Source organism: Barbus barbus (assembly GCF_936440315.1).
Source record: "Barbus barbus genome assembly, chromosome: 34".
NCBI classification, from domain to species: domain Eukaryota; kingdom Metazoa; phylum Chordata; class Actinopteri; order Cypriniformes; family Cyprinidae; genus Barbus; species Barbus barbus.
In genome coordinates, this window is record NC_136762.1 from 23,562,698 (window position 1) to 23,583,823 (window position 21,126).

Below are 21,126 nucleotides of genomic sequence, written 5' to 3' on the forward strand. Positions count from 1 at the left end.
GAGCTGAAATCTCCCTTAATCTGACATTAAGGCCTTCATTGCCTTTCTTGCCTTGCCTCCGAAAACCCTCTTGAGGAGCACAAACGGAAAAACACAGCGTATACCTCCTCAGTCAGGACCCAACATGTCAGAAAGTCCTGAAATAGTCTTCTGAGATGAACAATTGCACCAAATCCTTACAACATAACTGCTGAACATGGTTAATGAAATGTAAGGTGAAGCTCATGAAACCACGTCACGTTTCACCCCAAAATCAAAAGGCATTTTGTACAAGACACCTATTATTAGAAGAGAATTAGGAATCATTTTGTAGTCTGATTTTATTTCTATGAATTGCATTTTCCACAAAAATCTCATTGCTGTAATGCATCTGGATGTGTTTTTAAATTCCTATTATTCTCATTAGTTTCCCATAATACAGTCATACAGTAAAAACCTGTTTTTCTTGGAAGAAAAATGCCAGTCTTATTTTGATTTTGGGGTGATATCACAGACATTTTCCTGGGAGATTTTTTGAGATTCACCTGTAAAAAGTCAAAGAGCCAAGAGTCTGTCTTCCTAGCGGAGGGCCATATACATTTCTTTCAGTTCTTCTGCTAAATCAGTCTCACTTTTAGTTTAACACATTATTTAATAAAAATAAAAATTGTTTATTATTATTATTATTATTTTTTTTTTGTATTTATCTGTGTCAGAACTATGGCTACTCCAAAACTTTAAAGCTACAATAATCAGAGTGCCACGTTTTTTTAAATATCTCGATTTGATAAAGAAGTGAATATGTTCTTCAGTTATTTGAAGTTTATGTGAATGTTTACCTTCTGAGGTCCCGACAGGCACATTTTTGGTTTGCTCTAAAGGACCTGACTCACATCATCACCAATATTTCACCCAATGTCATCACACAGTACCAATGTATTAATGAATACAAGAATATCTAACGATACTTTTTGGAGATTTGTTTGACTTCAATCTTGGAAACCTGAGCTCTTTTTTGTCATTCCCCTGTCTGCATTAATTCATATTATGTGACTGTTGACATGTCTGTTGATATACAAAATATTAAGTTCAAACACTGACACAATATTTATTTTGGCCATTTACAATTTGTAGGAATTTAAAGTCAATTTAACTAATGACCAGTCCATATTTATTTAGACACATTTCTCAATCCAGAAATATTTATAAAGCACAACAAACCCACCCCACAAATGGAAAAGTGAGATATTCCTGGCAAAAAAAAAAAAAAGACTTAAAATTAAATGAATCAATTAGAGACTAAAAAGAGAGTACATTTGAATTTGAGAGAACATTACAAGTAATTTAATAAAATCACCACTGTTTATTTGTCGTTTTTGGCATTTTAGGGGCAATTTTTATCTATTGTATCTCTTTGTTTAAAACGTATCAAAAAGCTGAACTAAACTGCAGACAAAATAAAACAAATAAACGTTTCTGGGTTGGTTTTTACTTTCCTTGTCATCACAAATCTCTACCAAAGTGTTTTTCATGCATCAGTGCTTTTCTGGCTCCATGCTCACCCCCCATACATGCCAACCAGTCTTGTGTGATAGATTCAGCCTGCAGCAGGGGTCAGGGTTCACTGAAGGGTTAACAGGAAGAGGCCTATCTCTCTGACCCCTTAAGGTCACCCAAGTCCCTCCACTTTAATTTATTTTCCTAATTTTTCTTCACCATCAACTAGCTTTTCTTCTCCTTTTCCTTTGTATTACATTTTTCCATTTAGATTATTTAATGTTTTATCCATTAATAGGAAAGACACTGATTTGGCTCAATTTAAGCTTGATAAGAAACATTAGCTTTCTTCATGTTTTTAATTCTGATATTCATTTGCAAGGCTAGAATCTGTTCTGATTTAACTCATGGAAAAAGCAGATTGAAAATACAAGCTCAATTATTATTATTATTTCACCAATAAAACTGACTTGATCATTGGATGTACTCACTGGTTTCACCATTGCATTAATTAATCTGAAAATTAACCTGAACTCGTATGAGTTCCAAAATCTTAAAATAGCTTGTCACATGTTCTGTTATAGTATAATTCTGAATATATTACAATATTGTTCAGTGAAAAAAAAATTTTTTTTTGATAAAATAAATACTCATTTTGTGGATTTTTTATTTATTTTGTATCCCATTGGCACTATTCTTGTCTTGAGTGTAAACCTTACTAATTTTTGCTATCAAAATATATTTGTCAATTTTAGGGATGTTCCAAAATTATATGGGAAATCAAGACAACAATGCTGATTAACAAAATCATATCTTAAATTGTATTATATATTGTTGCTTAATATATATTGTTGAATGATCGCTATTGTCATATAATACCACGCTATTTAGCTGGAGCACACTAAAGCAGCTCCACTTTATAATTATACGTCACTGTTCACAGCACAATATCAGCAAAATTGTCGTGAAGAAGTGATACATGCATTTTTGGGTCTGTGACTGAAGAGAAGTGTGAAAGTGAGACAGAAAGGAAAAATCCAGGCAGGTTGTTAATGATCCATCCGTTGGTTTAATGCAGAGAATAATTGGTTTGAAAGTGTCGGGGTGCATTTTGCCACCGGCACCTCTCTATTTATCTCCATTAACTGCAACTTTGTTATAACTCACACTCCTTACAAAGCTGTCAATCAAAGCATCACAAATTCAGAATGTGTGTATGTGAAAGCCAGCTCCTCTTTGTTGCTGTCTTTAGTCTTTAAATAGCTCAGGTTTCAACCATTCAGCAACACACAAGAGAAGGTCATATATCTAATTTATGCCCTGTGCTGGATGTATTATTTCACTACGTCTACACATAATCCACTGCATGAAGTGAAAAATGCATAATTGTTTATTTCTAAATGATGACTTAAGATGTTGTTGTGGCTGAAATACAGCCTTAATAGAGTGCAAGATGTCTGAATACATAATGAGGCTTGTAATCTTGTTTTGTTGGCTGTTTATATATGGATTATTCTATATAAACAAGCATTTTTAAGAATGTATTAACAATTATGTGTTTCTGTATGAGTGTGTTTCTGTGCACCATTTATAATGTACTACTAAGTGATAAAGAAAGAACGCTTCTGTAAGTGTAAAGAAAGAATGTGAATTATTACACAGTTTCCTGTTTTTGCACTTTCAAATGTAATTGTATGATGCATTTATGATAATCGTGTCTAGGGGTGAACTACATGTTGTCTGTTCAAAAATTAGATAAGATATACCGTCGTCAATTTAAATGGCATAAATAATAAATACCTACCGTTTAAAAAAAATAAAAAATTAGAAAAACATGTACAATACTTCCCCCTAGTGGCCACGATGAACGGCAGCGAGTTAATAGTAGGCCTACATACAGGCACATCTCAAAAATTTGAATATCATGAAAAAGTTATTTTTTTTTCTTGTAACATTTCAAAAAGTGAAACTTGCATGTATTTTAGATTCATTGCATGTAAAGTAAAACATTTCAAAAGTTATTTTGTTTTCATTTTGATGATTAGAGCTCAGAGCATTTACAAAAATCAGTATCTCAAAATATTAGAATATTTACATTTGAGTTTCAATTAATGACCATCCCTCATTAATTGTTAATCTCAACACAGTCACACAACAGAGAAATTTCATAAGTCCTGGACAAAATAAGACAAAATTAATCTTCCAACATGGTAATTCAATTGAAAGTTAATTTATTAAATATAAAGCAATACACTATATATAGAAAATGTGTTGTGTGATGATAAGTGCATGAGTAATTCTTAGTGAAAAATTAAACGTATTAGAAACCACTTCCAGCGGTTTAAATTCAATCCATATTCACTAAAAAGGCATTCTCAATTTAATTTTGCATAACCCTGCTACAGTGGTTGCTAGAGGGGCTGCAAACTGGCCCATGTCAAGCAAAGTACAGTATGTATTTGAAGATTAAATAACTATATTTTTAATTTATACTTCTTAAGAAAATGTGAGTGCACCACAACCATGATTTTAGGGTATTGTGGATGTTTGCTAGGGTTAGCCCCCCCCCACTCACTTATATTATCATTTAACAAGTGAAAATCAGATATCTGATTGCTTAGAGAAATATCAGCATGAATTCTGGAACAATCTACCTAACACTGTTCGGGAAGCAGATACACTCTTGTCAGTTTAAATCTAGATTAAAGACCCATCTCTTTAACCTGGCTTACACATAATATACTGTCGCATTTCTATAATTCAAATCCGTTAAAGGATTGTTAGGCTGCATTAATTAGGTCAACCGGAACCGGGAACACATCCCATAACACCTGATGTACTTGTTGCATCGTAAGAAGAATGGCATCTATGCTAATATTAGTCTGTTTCTTTCTTATTCCAAGGTCACCGTAGCCACCCAGATCCAGACTGTATCCAGATCAGATGGTGGATCAGCACCTAGAGATGACCTCTACAGCCAGGACACCTAGATGAGCCCCAGAGACTGATCCCCAGTGAAGACCCTGTCTCCAAGACGGCCATCGGGACAAGACCACAGGAACCAGATGAGTCCTTTGCACAATCTCACTCTGCTTTAGTCTAGATTTAAACTGCTGATTTTGTCTGGCCAGAGGATAATGACACTATTTCGACAAACTATTTCCCCGTCTAAATACTGTAAAGCTGATATAAAGCCACCCAGCTTTATATCAAGCTGATGTAAAGCTGCTTTGACACAATTTGCATTGTTAAAAGAGCTATAAAAATAATATTGACGACTTGAATTGACTTATTCAGTTGCATGATTTGAGGTGAAATTTGATTAACAGGCTTTGCCTTCACAAGCATATCTATTAAGTTAAAAGTTAACCATTTCATCATTCCTCATTTTAGTTATCTTCTTGCCAGCTTACTCCATCACCTCCCACTTTATCTTCTGTTTTAGAACTGGTGAGATGCAATGTCTCTGTTGACTGTATTTGTTGTCTCTCCTCTTCTTCCTTTACCGCCTCTAACTCTTCATCCAAACCCTGGAGTGTTTCTTGCACGTTAGAGGAGGCTGGCATGACATCAGTCAGACTGCTGGAGTCTGCGCTCGCATTAAAAGAGTTCTGTTCGTCTGATGTTATACAGCTTCCATCTGCCGGCCCATGTCTCCGGATGGTCCTTCGATTTCTGCTACGGCGTGATTGGTTGCAGTGCAGTGTGCGTCTGCGGTGCCATTGGCTGAGAGATTGCTGTGCTTCTGCGCTAAGTTGCCGTTTCGCTAGACGAGGCCGGAAGCTGCTAATGTAAAAAAGGGCAGCGTAGAGAGACGTAAGGTAGTATCCACCTGAGAGAAAGACCGAAAGACACGTTACACATACAATGTTTTTAAAAAAACTGCTAAACTACACCCCCCTGGTGGAAAATTCCATTGACGGTCATTCACTTTATTATTCTAACACAACAAATTAATTTCTTCAAGCAACAAATAGATATAAAAAAATTATATGTTTGTAAATGTTTAAAGGCACATTCAGTATTTTGGTGCAAATTTAAAAAGTTAGCACAATAGGATTTTATGATTTTGTAACACAGTCATCTGAATGGTGGATGCTCCAGTCCAAACAGAAAAATAAAAATGTTTTATTTTATAATGTATGACACACTTCAGGGTAGTTGAGGGCTTGAGACTGTGCACACAGAAGGGGTCCTTCCATTGAGATGAATGGGAATGCATTGGATCGATTGGATCTACTGCATGATCTTCACTGGCTACCTGTGGCATCTCGTAAACATTTTAAGATATTACTTCTCACATTTAAGGCATTAAACGGTCTTGCACCTCCATATCTGTCTGACCTACTGTACTCCTACTCTCCACTCCGGCCCCTCAGATCATCTGAGCTTGGTTTTTTGTCTATTCCTCGTTATCGGCTGTCCACTGTAGGTGGTAGGTCATTCAGTGTCAACGCTCCGAAATTATGGAATTCACTACCCCTTACACTTCGGAACTTATCTTCTTTATCTACCTTCAAGTCTCAGCTAAAAACGTACCTGTTTAATTTGCATTTTGGATAATGTGGCTTTATTTTGTATATGTTTGTATTGTCTTTTGGGTATGTAAATGCTTTTTATAGCTCTATGTAAAGCGACCTTGAGCAATGGAAAGGCGCTATATAAATAAAACTTCTTCTTCTTCTTCTTCTTCTTCATCTCTGTACTTTCTTGGTCCAGACATACTGTCATTGAGCCAGAAGCTGACATGCTGGACTGAGCATTGCTTTTAAAGCATGACAGTGTTTGCCTTACCAATGCATTACTTACAAATGTCACTGCATATAAACTAGTACAGCAAATACTTCATGTTTATGGGTGTGAATGTGTGTGTACCCCCTACCCTCTCCTTGTAGTTGCATGGGGTCTAGCAGCTCCATCATGTATTCAGTGTCAACCTGAAGTGTAGCTACATCACTACGCAGCAACACCCATGTCAGGCACGGCAGGAAGTCATCTGCCCCAAAGACCGTACCTAGCATGAAACATAAATCTACACCTTAATGACAGAGGTTTTTAGATGTTTTAAGTTCTTAAAAATGGCTCTATGGGCATATGTTCTGAACTGCTGGTTATTCTGTACAGGACAAATCTCTGTATGGCCAAAATTATCAGAACACTAGTATTTTCACCAGCTAAGAAATGGCTTCAAGTCAGTTATTTCTATCTTTTGCTGTAGTGTGTCAGTAGGAAACAGCCAGTGCTCCCCACAGATATCTGATCTGATCATCATCCAGTCTGTCTGGAATGATATGAAGAAACAGAACAAACTGAGACAGACTAAATCTAGAAGAACTGAGGCAATGTCTCCAAGATGCTTCAAGAAACCTGCCTGCAAAGCTCCCTGAGAAACTATGCTCAAGTGCACCGAGGGCAAAAGCTGTTTTAAACGCAAAGGATGGTCACACCAAATGATATTGATTTAATTTAGTTAATAGAAGTATTGATAAAGAAAATCTATTTGTGACATTATTTTTGACAGCATCCTCATTTTACAGCATTTTTCCACAAGTACCTAAAACTTTAAACAGTACTGTAGCTTTGCAGGCAGGTTTCTTGAAGCATCTTGGAGACGCTGTCAAAACATTACAAAAGTCTCACTGGATTAATGTCTAGTTCTTTCATGAAACTCAAGATGGCGCAGGCTCATGGGTTGTTAACGTAACTGTTGATATTCATAGAGTTAAACAACTTGGCACAAACTGATTGGTTCACGTTTGCGTATGCAGCCAATGAGCTTGCGGATTTACATTCAAATGGCTGGTAGGATTCACTTGAGCATTTTCAGCGCTTTCAGAGTTCCTCTGAAACCCTCCACCTTCCCCAGCTCCACCTGTATAGATCTGCTACGGCAGTGGTCGGCAACAGGCGGCCCGCGGACCAAAACCGGCCCACCAAAAATAATATCTGGCCCGCGCCCGCAGCCAGATTATTTTGATAGCAGCTGGTTCTGAAATAGATCTGTCATGACAGCAACGGTTCCTCGCAATCAGAGTACGTGAGCGGAGCAGAACGCGGAGTGGAGCGGTGTGATTTTGACAGGAGCGAGGAGCGGATTTTTAAAAAGTCGGAGCGTCGTGGTTTTCACTCGCTCTCCACCACCGCTCCATCCCGAGTACAATTCTTGGCAACAGCCCATAATATAACTGCATATTTAGCAAGAATTCACGTTAAACATATTTTGCTAGCTTGATAGAGAAGGATCCCTCAAATCAGAAAGAATGTGAAGGCTATGATAGTTCACAAGGAATTTGTTCTTTCTAGATACTGAATATTTTCAGCTGAAGCATGATATAAACAAGTAGCTACTACTACAACACTTATTCACACGCAATCGCTCTCTCAATAATGCATTCAAACAAATGTTATCTTACAGTGTTACTTCATCTGTATCCGATTCCGAATGAGCAGAAATCTGTAAGAAATACATCGATCCGTAGGTAAAATAACTGACGAAAACGTAGTTATTTTCATCACAAACTAAATTTGCAACACAAAAAGCAGCAGTTATACCTTTTAATGCTGACAACCATGTTATTAGCTTGTCATGTGGTAGGAAAAAAGTTTGCACACTAGTGTTCCACTTTGAAACGCTCCTGTTATTTTATTTATTTTTAAATATACGTTATGAACAGAACTGTGATATTTCAAACATACTGAAATAATTTAGATGCGGAGCGGTGTTTCTGATATCAGTGAGCGCGGAGTGGAGAGGGAAATGGTGAACCCGGAGCGGAGTGATTATTAAATGCTCGAAGCGCGGAGGGGAAATTGTTAACGCTCCACTCTGCTCACATAGCCTACTCTGCCGGACACTGCCACATGTGGCTTTTTGTTAATGACTGTCCTACTACAGGATTTAACACAGATTAACAGCTCACTACCACTTACAAAAGACACTGTAACAATCTGTGTCAGGCAATTCTAGTTGCATTTTTTATCAATTAGTTTCTTAAATTATCTTTTGACTATGTTCTGGCCCGCCATCTAGTGGCAAAATTTGTTTTTGGCCCAATGCCAAACTTACTTGCCGACCCCTGTACTACGGGTTATTTTATATGCTATTTGTGCAGCAATAGTATGTTTTAATACAGTATGTTTTAATACCCTCAATACCACGACTGAGGTGCCCTTGAGCAAGGCACCGAACCCCCAATTGCTTCCCGGGCGCCGCAGCATGGCTTGTAATCCGAAGGTTGCGGGTTCGAGTCTCGGGCCGGCAGGAATTGTAGGTGGGGGGAGTGAATGTCCAGCGCTCTCTCCACCCTCAATACCACGACTGAGGTGCCCTTGAGCAAGGCACCGAACCCCCAACTGCTCCCCGGGCGCTGCAGCATAAATGGCTGCCCACTGCTGCGGGTGTGTGTTCACGGTGTGTGTGTGTGTGTGTTCACTGCTGTGTGTGTGCACGTTGGATGGGTTAAATGCAGAGCACGAATTCCGAGTATGGGTCACCATACTTGGCTGAATGAATGTCACTTCACTTCACTTCACTTATGTCTCTACAGTACTACTTCACTCACCAGGCTTGGCATTAGCATTCATACTATGGTAGATATTCTTGCAGACTTTGAGCAGAGAGTCAACTTTTTTACTGGGTGAATAGGCCTCATGCATTGTGGTCCAGCGTTGCTGGATCTTTTCCATTATGCTGGAATCAGGTACCCCGGCCCCCGCTGCGCCCTCCAGCTCCTCCAGGCTGCGGTTCTCCAGGGTGCTCTTGTTGGCCTCTAAACGCTGCAGAGTGCCATCATCCCTGTGCGCTGTCTTTAGACATACATAAAGGTGAGAGTAAACTGGCTTCAGAGCTACTTTATGTAAGGCAAGCTCCAGCATAGCATCTAAGGGCAGAGAGAAAAACAGATTTGTGAATAAATTTGGTTTTAGTAGAGGCAAATAAAAATTGCTACTGTATGGAATTCTTGCTAGAAAGTTTTGTGCTATGAACTGTATCATCATGACCAAACATGTTTTCTATTGTTAACCACATAACATCAGATTTAGTTTGTTCTTTAAGGACACACTTTCTTCTCAAGAATGGTTCAGTTTGCAGCTTTTGCTTTTTTTTTGTAATTCCAGACATGCAAATATAAAAAACAGATGCAGCTGTGAAATGTATAATGCATTATGAATTGTGTTCTGATGTAGAACATTTTGTAACTCAGCAAAATGAAACTTGAATAGCTGAATTCAGTGTGTTCACTTACTTGTTAATTAAACTGCATGGCTCTATTATTTTCCATTAAATTTCACTGTACTCTCCTTCAAAATAACTAATATACTAGCAAAACTCACACTTTATTCTAAGGTCCAATTCTCACCATGAACAAACCATTAACTAGGACTTTTGCCTCAATAAACTTTTAATTTGCTGCTTATTAATAGTTAATTAGGTAGATTAGGGATGTAGAATATGGTCATGCAGAATATATGCTTTATATGTACTAATAAACAGCCAATATATTATAAATAGGCATGTTAATAAGCAACTATTTAATAGTGAAAATTGGTCCCTATACTAAAGTATTACCACTCTTACTAAGTGTGACCAGAGAAAGCCTGTGACCAGAGAAAGTTCACTGTGTAGGCCTCCCTATGGGGATCAAAGATTCAGTTGTAATTTAATTGTATTTGTTGATTAAATAATACAGATAAACTGATAAGCTGTTATTTTATAATGCGCCTATAATGTTATCCCCAACACATCTACAGGTCATACCCAGCTCAAAATCCGGAGTGTCTCCGGCACTGTCTGTGATGCTTTGGATCTCTGGACAATCAAATAGGGCTTCCTTCAGAGCAGTGAGAGACAAACGCACTTCCTGCAGCATCTCAGTGCAGGTCACTCCAGGACTGACCCTGCTTGCAAGAGTTTGCTCAACAAATCCCCTGACAGCCTCTGCAAAAGCCCCACCCCTCCGTTCCGCCATCTCCTGAACACGTTTACTCAGTCTTCGCTGTGGCGAAACAAGTCCACCTAGAGCCTGACCCACGGCAGAGAGGCGGTTCTTCATCTTATCTGCCAGATGGAAGCGGGGAGAAGGCAGGGATGGGGAGGGGCTTAAAGCTGGTTCAGACTCCTCCTCTATACTGCTGACTGACAGCGAGTCCAGCTCTAAGCCGGGCGGTTGAAGCAGAGAGGAAGGAAGTGACGAGTTCAGCCATATCTTGTCTTCTATCCACGACACACGGTGTGGTGACTGAGGGAGAGGGCTTTGAATGGAGTCAACACTTGCTCTTTTTATGGAGTCTTCCTTGCTGGCGCCACTCGCCCTTCGAAGCACAACTCCACCTGGGGTAGCTGGAGAGTCTGGATTCTTCTCAAATGATCCTTCAAGAAGAAACAAAGACATTAACCCACAAAACACTATCTAACTGAGATCTGACTTTTTATCAAAAGATCCTGATGCTGTACATAAATATTACATGTTGGCTACTTGAAATCAATGTTATTATTCTTAACTAAAATGATTTAAAATATAAATATTTAATGAAAAACTTAAAGCAAGACACCGCAGGCGAATGGGGTAAAAAAAAATCTCCAGTTGATTGATTACATTAAGAACATATATTTATACATATATAATTAAATATGCATTAAATTGCAAAAAAATCTGAACATTCGATGAAGCCAGGTTCAAAATTCTTGTTTTATTTTGTTGACATCCCAGATTAAAAAACTACACTTCCATAATGTACTTAAAGTGCTCTTTTTTTGTGCACTAATTATGTACTTAATATGCTAAAAATTATACTTTAGTACTTCTTAAGATAAACTTAAGTTCAACTAAGTGTACTCAACTGTGCTATTTTGGGACACCATGACTACAAGTGGTAACTAAATAACTTTTTTAAAAACAGAGATAGATTGCAAATACGATGTCAGACAATGTAATATGCTCTGGTCCCCTCCCTGCTTACCGGGGTGATGAGATTCATAGCAGACTGTCGTCACTCAATGGCTGGATGTCTAAGTGGTGCCCGCAGAATAACATAGGTTTTATAGACAATTGGACGAGATTTTGAGGCAGACCTTCATTCCTACTGCAGTGGTGCTGCTCTTCTCTCTAGAAATATGGCACATAGTCTTAAGAGTTCGTACTTGACTAACTGGGGCCCGGGTCAGGAAGCAGACAGACTGGCTAAACCGACCATCTGCTAGCCGCCTCACGTCACAGAAGTTAGCTAATTTTCAGCACATAGAGACTCTTTCACCTAGATATCACACTATAGAGACTGTGTCTGTTCCCCGAACTAGAAAATACAAAAAAACGTCCAAACCAGTTTAAGAGTAACAATTTAATTGACGTTCAACAAATAAAAAATGTATATAATACAGAGAAACAAATGATAAAGCTTGGCTTACTGACTATCAGGTCTCTTTCTACGAAAGCGCTTTTTGTAAATGATATGATCATAACCTAGATGTGCTCTGTTTGACAGAAACCTGGCTAAAACCAGATGAATACATTATTTGAAACGAGTCTACCCCCCAAGATTACTGTTATAAAAATGAACCGCTTCCATTCAGACTATATTAAAGAATTTGCTGATTTTCTATCAGAGTTAGTGCTGGCTGCAGATAAAGTCTTCATCGTTGGCGATTTTAATATCCACGTTGATAATGAAAAAGATGCATCAGGATCAGCATTCATAGACATTCTGAACTCTATTGGGGTTAGACAACATGTCTCAGGACCTACTCATTGTCGAAATAATACTCTAGATTTAATATTGTCACATTGAGTTGATGTTAATGGTATTGAAATTCTGCAGCAAAGTGATGATATCTCAGATCATTATCTAGTCTTGTGTAAACTCTATATAGCAAAAATGGTAAATTCTGCTCCTTGTTACAAGTATGGTAGAATCATCACTTCTAGCACAAAAGACTGCTTTGTAAATAATCTTTCTGATTTATCTCAATTCCTCAGCATATCCAACAGCGCAGAAAAACGTGATGATGTAACAGAAACTATTGACTCTCACTTTTCTAGCACTTTAGATACAGCTGCTCCTTCACGCTTAAGGAAGATTAAGGAAAAGAGTCCAACACTGTGGTATAATGAGCACACTCGCACCCTAAAGAGAGCAGCCCGGAAAATGGAGCGCAGCTGGATGAAAACAAAACTAGAGGTATTTCATATTGCTTGGCAGGAAAGTACCCTATCCTACAGAAAAGCATTAAAAACTGCTAGATCTGATTACTTTTCATCTTTTAGAAGAAAACAAACATAACCCCAGGTATTTATTCAATACAGTGGCTAAATTAACAAAAAATAAAGTATCAGCAGGTGTTGATATTTCCCAACAGCACAGCAGTAATGACTTTATGAACTATTTTACGTCCAAGATAGATACTATTAGAGATACAATTGTAACCATGCAGTCGTCAGCTACAGTATCGCATCAGATATAGATCCCCTGAGGAACAATTCCACTCATTCTCTACTATAGGAGAGGAAGAATTGTATAAACTTGTTAAATCATCTAAACCAACAACATGTATGTTAGACCCTATTCCATCTAAACTACTAAAAGAGGTGCTTCCAGAAGTCATAGATCCTTTCAATTATTAGCTTTCACTGTTATGCTGATGATACTCAGCTCCATATTTCTTCGCGGCCCGGCGAAACACACCAAATCGACAAACTAATGGAATGCATAGTCGATATAAAAAACTGGATAAATTCTGAAAAAACAGAAGTGTTAATTATCGGACCTAAAACCACCACATGTAATAACTTAGAACACTGCCTAACACTTGACTGCTGCTCTGTAAATTCTTTGTCATCAGTTAGGAACCTAGATGTGCTATTTGATAGCAATCTTTCCTTTGACAGTCATGTTTCTGGCATTTGTAAAACTGCATTTTTTCATCTTAAAAATATATCTAAATTGAGACCTATGCTATCAAAGTCAAATGCATAAATGTTAATTCATGCATGTATGACCTCAAGGTTAGTTTATTGTAATGCTTTATTGGGTGGTTGTTCTGCACGCTTAATAAACAAACTCCAGCTGGTTCAAAATGCAGCAGCTAGAGTTCTTACTAGAACCAGGAAGTATGACCACATTAGCCCGGTTCTGTCAACACTGCACTGGCTCCCTATTAAACATTGTATAGATTTTAAAATCTTGTTAATTACTTATAAAGCCTTGAATGGTTTAGCTCCTCAATACTTGAGCAAGCTCTTATCGCATTATAGTCCTCCACGTCCATTACGTTCTCAAAACTCTGGCCATTTGATAATAACTATAATATCAAAATCAACTAAATCAATCAGCGACAGATCCTTTTCTTATTTAGCGCCCAAACTCTGGAACAATCTACCTAACACTGTTCGGGAGGCAGACACACTCTGTCAGTTTAAATCTAGATTAAAGACCCATGCATCTCTTTAACCTGGTGTACATAACGCACTAATACGCTTCTAATATTCAAATCCGTTAAAGGATTGTTAGGCTGCATTAATTAGGTCAACCAGAACCGGGAACACATCCCATAACACCCGATGTACTTGTTACATCGTAAAACGAATGGCATCTACTCTAATATTAGTCTGTTTCTTTCTTATTCCGAGGTCACCGTAGCCACCTGATCCAGACTGTATCCAGATCAAATGGTGGATCAGCACCTAGAGACGACCTCTACAGCCCTGAATGTCAGCGGAGATCAGGACACCTAGATGAGCCCCAGAGACAGATCCGCAGTGAAGACCTTGTCACCTAGATGGCCATCGGGACAAGACCTCAGGAACCAGATGAGTCCTTTACACAATCTGACTGTGCTGCAGTTGGAACAAACTGCTGGTTTGTTTGGCCAGAGGAGAACTGGCCCCCCGACTGAGCCTGGTGTCTCCCAAGGTTTTTTTCTCCATTCTGTCACGATGGAGTTTTGGTTCCTTGCCGCTGTCGCCAATGGCTTGCTTAGTTGGGGACACTTAATTTCCAGCGATATCTTCGACTTGATTGCACAGATACTGTTTAAACTGAACTGAGCTGGACGATGACATCGTTGAATTCAATAATGAAATGCCTTTAGCTGAAAATTGAGAGTTTAATCTTGTCATTTTACATTATTGACACACTATTTTCCTATTTTGACATTGGAAAGTTGCTTTGACACAATCTGTATTGTTAAAAGCGCTATATAAATAAAGGTGACTTGAATTGAGAAAGCACAAATTTGGTTCATATTCGTGGTGTCCCAAAATAGCAAAGTTGAGTACACTTAGTTGATCTTAAGAAGTACAAAAGTATAATTTTTAGTATATTAAGTACAAAATTAGTGTGTAAAAATAGAGCACTTTAAGTATATTATGGAAGTTAATTTTTTTAAACCTGGGGTATTAGAGTTAAAGGTTTCTACAGATGGGGCATTTTATATGTATTTTTTCTTTCTTTTTTCACTCCACAAATAAGAAAATACTACCAACATACAAGTGCTACTAAAGTGGAGATTTTTGGGTCAGTGCAGGAGAAAAATAGCATTCTGAGCAAACAGGCTTTAAAGATATGTGACAGATGCACAAGATTTTTCAAAAATAGATTCAAAAACAGTGTTGTTGTTTGTAGTGTCTCACATTAAATTTCAAAAACTTAAATTATAGGAATGTGCCTTGGAAACAAACTTAAATAAAATAAGTTTTAAGTTGCAGTAATACAATTACCAAAACAAAAATTGAAATAAATTAAAGCTAAATAGAAATATTTAAACTAAAAAATAAAAGTTTATAAAAATGACAAACATGAAAAGATTAGAAAACTGAAAATAAAACTGAAAGGAAAGGGGGAGCGGTGTGTGGCCAAGTATAGTGACCCATACTCGGAATTTGTACTCTGCATTTAACCCATCCAAGTGTACACACAGTAGTGAACATACACCCGGAGCAGTGGGCAGCCAATGCTGTGGCGCCCGGGGGCAGTTGGGGGTTCGGTGCCTTGCTCAAGGGTCTCAGTCGTGGTATTGAGGGTGGAGAGTGTTGGTTATTCACTCCCCCCACCTACAATCCCTGCCGGACCTGAGACTCGAACCCACAACCTTCAGGTTACAAGTCCAACTCTCTATCCATTAGGCCACGACTATCCCTTAAAGTATAGAAGTAAAAGATAGCTGACAGAAATAAAAGACAGCCACTACCTCTGTCATGGTCAAAGCTGCTAGAGTTGTCGTCGGATAGTGTAGATGACCTCTGTTTGAGTCCTCTCCCTGCCCATGCTCTCGTGGTACTTAACCGCTTCTCTCGCCTCAAGTTCATTGGAAGACTGACTGTGCTGGCTGAAGAATGAGTAAGCCAATCATCACCATGCTCTTGAAGGTACAAGGGATTGATGAAGCACATGGCACCACTGGCAGCTGTAACCTACCAACAAGCAGAAATAATTTCAAGGTCTTGCCTCCCACACATAGAATATAGTCGCAAATAATAAAAGATTAGAATCCTAATAGATACATTAGTTACGGTGATACATTTCAAAAACCTTGCTATACAGGTTTGGGGATTTTCTTACATTAAAAAGCACCATAAATTAATGTTTGGACAAATTAAATAAATTAAAGTCCAATAAGTTCAACAAGTCATTGTAGACCACATCCAAACAAAGTTTTTTTGCCTACAAACTGATTTGGCGGATTACAACCTTTTGATAACTTATTGTCAGTAGCTGTTTCCATCCACCTATTTTTATGTGCATTTTGGGATATCGCGTAAAAAAGGCTGGATGGAAAAGGAAAGATGGGCATAAATTCAAAAAATGTGCATAAAAACTTCTGCACTCAACTAAGTAGAATACATTTCTTATCCGGTAAGAAAACATGCACATAAACTTCCTTAATGTGCATCAAAAAAGACATATGACTTTGTGATATGTCCAACCAATAGACTGATCTCATTGCATAGCATCTAAAATGCTAGTTTTGTCATTCTAAAATGCTTGAGCAAAGTCTCGCCAAAGTGCTTCGTTATAATTAACTCCCAGAACTGTTTTCCCAAACAGCAGGCTCTGAAAATAAGATAACACGACCGTGTATCACCTGCATGCTCTAAAGCGCGTAATTTATTGTATACTAGAATTATTATTACTTACTGCAGCAAATAAAATTTTCTTTGTGATATTTAGCGCAAGTTAATCAGGAAGTGAAGATTTTGTTCTCTTCAACTCACTGGATGAAAATGGTGCTTTATTCGCAAATATTCACATTTATTCACTTTTTTTGTTTAACTGAGACTTGGCAGCTTAAAGATGACTTTGCACATCTTAATCAGTCTACCCCTCCGGGATATGTTTACATCTGTAAGCCCCACGCGTCAGGTCACGGCGGAGGTCTTGCAGTCATTTCAAACAGAAGTGGAAGGCCGACTGGCTGAATTCACTTCATTTGAGTCTATGGTTGTACAGATTAATGGTCCAGTTCCGACTGTACTTGTTCATGTTTACCATCCACCGAAGATCATCAAGACTTTTCTACCTTTTTAACTTTCATTTGTTCTCTATCCCCTGTGATTGTGGTTGGAGATTTTAATATACATGTTGATCATGAAAGTAATGCTTACACAAAGGGATTTTTTGGTACTACTAGTTGCACGGCTTCTGATTTATCCTTTTCTGATCATTTGCTGGTATCCTTTAAAGCCTGCTTAATGTTGTCCAAGTGTAATCAACCTCGTACCGTTTCATTCTGGAATATTAAGAACATTGATATATATAAAGAGTTCTGGCATGAAACTCTAGATGGTGCAGTCCGATAGGTCTAACTCAATCTGACCTAATGACATCATTATCACATGGCACAGCTGATTGGTTTTCTCCTGCATCAGTAGCCGATGAGCTCACTGCTCAATATTCAAATACCCGGCATTTGTTTGCTGTAGTAGTTTGGCAGCACACTTCAGAACAGCTGAAATCAACATCTAAGATAAGTGAATGCTCTTTTAATCCATATTGCTGTGTATATTCGCGTGGTCTGCCTAATTGAATACAAAATGATAGTGATGGCGAAGTGAAGCGTTCTGAACCAGCGATGCTTTCAACACAATTGTATTAGAAAAAGGTTCATTACTCAAAGCTTTTTCAAAACGGCTCATGCTGTGGCCATCTATTGGTCATAAAAATGAATATCAACTTCCAAAGGGTTGTGTTCCATTAAAGATGTTGGTTTCACATCTGGTTCTACAAATGATTCTTTATTTTATTGTATTTAAATAATGGTCATTGTCAAGGTCATTCGTGTCAGTGTACTGCCACTAAAATAAGTAAAATAAATGAAACATAAATTCATTAATTCAATCTATGATCTAAACTGTCTAATTTAACTCTGCCTCAGTCCTTAGCCTGTTTAATGGGCAAAGTTCATTTGAGCTTAATGTATAAATTACAATTTAAAAAAAGTAACGCTAACACATTATAATGTCATATAATGTAAAGGAAATGGCGCTGAGGTTTGCTTCATTTAAACCAGATACTGAAGCAGTCACGTGGTTTTCAGGTGAATGAAGCTTCGGACTTCATAGATCATGTGCTTTTTGCAAAACGAATCAAGCTCCGATACACTGCTTCAATGTGAAATGTGTTGTTATTTTGATACAAGCTTCGGAGCTTCAGTGTTGAACGTAACATCACTATAAAATGAGCAACCATAAACAAGTTTAAACTAAGTGTCATGTTAGCAGTTTGATTCATATGCAGCAGCGAAATATTAAGCATATTAGCAGCAGCATTTAGCATAAAGCTAGAGCAAAGGAAGTTTAGAGCATGTAATCGCTCTGAGGACACACCTAGTAACAGACATGAAAATAAGCATTCTTGTGTATGCATTTTAATTGGGGTTCACCATATGCATTGGGGTATTCTCAATGTTCACGTTCGCTATTTCTAAGGTTTCATTGTGATAAATGTGTGGTTGATTTCAGCTGCACGCAGCGTCAGAAGCACGCGCTTATCATTGTGTATCATCGTGATTTTCATTGTGATAAGTGTGTGGTTGATTTCAGCTGCACACAGCGTCAGAAGTTATTGCAGTCATATCAATGACAGTGTTGCGGAAGAAGGGAATTAAAAGTTATTGCTTACACCTATGGTTGATGTAGTCCTGAATGCAATGCATTATGGGTAGTGTAGTTTGGAGAAATGTGCTCGTGTGATGTGTGCGATAGCTGCTGTGTAGTTCAGAAAACGGAGAAAGAACGTTCTGCTTTTATTTCAGTTCATTCATGTAAGTCCACCCAGGAGTTTTGTGCACTCTAACCCTGATAACTTTTATCTACAGCAGAGAGTAAATGGCGTGCATCGGCTAACTTTGTCCGCCTCATCATTGCACGAACATGAATTAACGAGCTGTAACGCTGCCTCTGGGACTGATGACGTGTAGAAAGTAACAGCAGATATCAAATGACTAAATTATGATATTTGCTCAGATGGATGCTGGGGTCTTATCTATCAGATTGCAACGTATATCCATTTTGTTAATTAACATTACACATAGTGTGCGTCTAATTAGAGTTAAGCCAGTCAGCGTGGTAGCCCAGGCACACATAGTTGTAGGCCACTATCGTTAAGCCGGTCGGTGTGGTAGCCAATGCTCACATAGCCATAGGCCACTAGTGTTAAGCCGGTCGGCGTGGTAGCCCAGAGACACATAGATAGTACATGTGGATCACAAGTCTCGGTACTTGCTCTGCCGCAGCAGAAACTTAGTAGATCTATTCCGCCAAGACCAAAATACATGAACATTGTCATGTACATAACCATGCCAATCCCTCTGAGAGTTGTCATGACTGAACGGCATTTATGGAAGGACTTGTCACCCTCTCCAATAAAGACCATTCTACAGATGAACTGGTACTTCACTATAATGATGTGCTGCAGTCACTTCTTGACATTCATGCACCACTGAAATCCAGATCTGTTTCTTTTGGTAATTCTGCTCCTTGGTACACTCCTGATTTACGTAAGCTAAAAGCTCAAGGTCGCCGTTTGGAGCGCTTGTACATTAACACTAGACTAGTTGTTCACAAACAGATGTATGCTGAACATTTGAAAATTCAGCTAATTCTGATTATTACTCAAATTTGATCACGTCTAGTGAAGGTAATGCTAGAACTTTTTTTTCTGTGATGAATGATATTTTAAAGCCTCCAGATTCTCTGCCATCACATTTGTTCTCAGTTGAACTATGCATTGCCTTCCTGACTTTCTTTAGTGCAAAAACAGAAAATATTCATCAGTCTTTGTTGGTTTCAGATCTAGTCAGTTCTTCTCATTTTAGTGTTACACAGCCATTTAACTCCATTCTCTCTATTTTTCAGCTTCCTACAGTAGATGAGATAACTTCAGTTATTCAGATATCTAAATCAACCACCTGCCAATTAGATCCATGTCCAACCCAACTAGTTAAAATTTGCCTGTCAGTTTTGTCGCTTTTTATCACTGATTTATCATTCATTCTTCTCTTATTTCTGGAACTGTTCCCTATACATTCAAAACTGCATTAATAACTCCTGTACTCAAGAAGCCAGGTGCTGATCCAAATAAGTTTGATAATTTCCGTCCAATTTCTAACTTGACGTTTCTATCTAAAATCCTGGAAATGGGTTGTTGCAGCTCAGGTACATGATCATCTTTCAGTGAATAATCTATATGATACACATTAAAATTCATGTGAACCAGACAGTCTAAGATGTGTAAATATTTGGTTACACTTTATTTTGAGACGTCCTTGTTACAGTATAATAACACAAATAATATAAATTGATAACATGAACTTACTTTAAAGGTATAGTTTCTATAGAAAGTAGATGTAACATTAAACAAGAACACTCTAAGATAAAGTGATACCAATTATGTTTCTCAAATGATTAGTAAGTTTCTCTAAAACAAGTTCAATACTTAAAACAAAACATGGGCAAGAACCAGTATCTTTATAGGTACAGTAGTCTGCTTTTTGTAATACCCCAATTAAAAATTCTGAAATTAGAATTACTAAGCACAATCAGTTCTGAATGATGCTGTTACATATATATATATTTAATACTGAACAAATATTATAAAATTGAAAACAAGAAGTATAGCAGAGATCTCTGACTCGGAGGGTCTGTCTCACCTGTATAGTGCACATGACTGTTTCTGGCGTTTCTGCTATGTCTTGTGTTTCTGGAGTCATACTGCTAATCAGCGGATCTGAAGAGGGACACAGCCAGGTCTCTAAAGGTCAAACACACAAATCACTGGAATTCAGAGTCTGATTTGCATAAGAGCAGAATTGTAGTGTAGTACAGAGAATATTAGTGAATGACAGGGCAAGTACTAACTTGGACCAAGCAGAGGAACAAGATGATCTGGTAGACTTTTAAGGGTGTAAACCCATGAGGGAACCAATAAACAGACAGGCAAAACATCCCTGAGAGAAAATTATGTGTAGCAAATATCAGATAATACAAAAACACATTATTTAAATGATTTAGCATTATTTATATCGTCAGATCAAAGTAACTTCAAAAGTAACTATTTTTAATAAAGCAAAAACATAAATATTATTTAACACCACTGATCCAACCTTAATACAACCTTTATACCAACAAACAAACTTTCAATTAGGTTTAATAAGCTTCA

At 37.9% G+C, this 21,126-nt stretch overlaps 1 protein-coding gene across 1 annotated transcript in view; it reads right to left on the bottom strand.

Moving 5' to 3' along the window:
* Nucleotides 1-3,430: 3,430 nt before the first annotated feature.
* Nucleotides 3,431-21,126, bottom strand: part of LOC306854497 (ras and Rab interactor 2-like) — a 33,971-nt gene continuing 16,275 nt past the window's right edge. The window contains exons 6-12 of the mRNA XM_079392584.1: nt 20,826-20,914; nt 20,618-20,718; nt 15,659-15,881; nt 10,235-10,846; nt 9,039-9,356; nt 6,359-6,490; nt 3,431-5,308 (exon numbers count right to left, since the gene is read on the bottom strand). Coding sequence (XP_079248710.1) covers nt 4,866-5,308; nt 6,359-6,490; nt 9,039-9,356; nt 10,235-10,846; nt 15,659-15,881; nt 20,618-20,718; nt 20,826-20,914 — 1,918 coding nt within the window. The 3' untranslated portion in view covers nt 3,431-4,865. The remainder of the gene's footprint in view (nt 5,309-6,358; nt 6,491-9,038; nt 9,357-10,234; nt 10,847-15,658; nt 15,882-20,617; nt 20,719-20,825; nt 20,915-21,126) is intronic.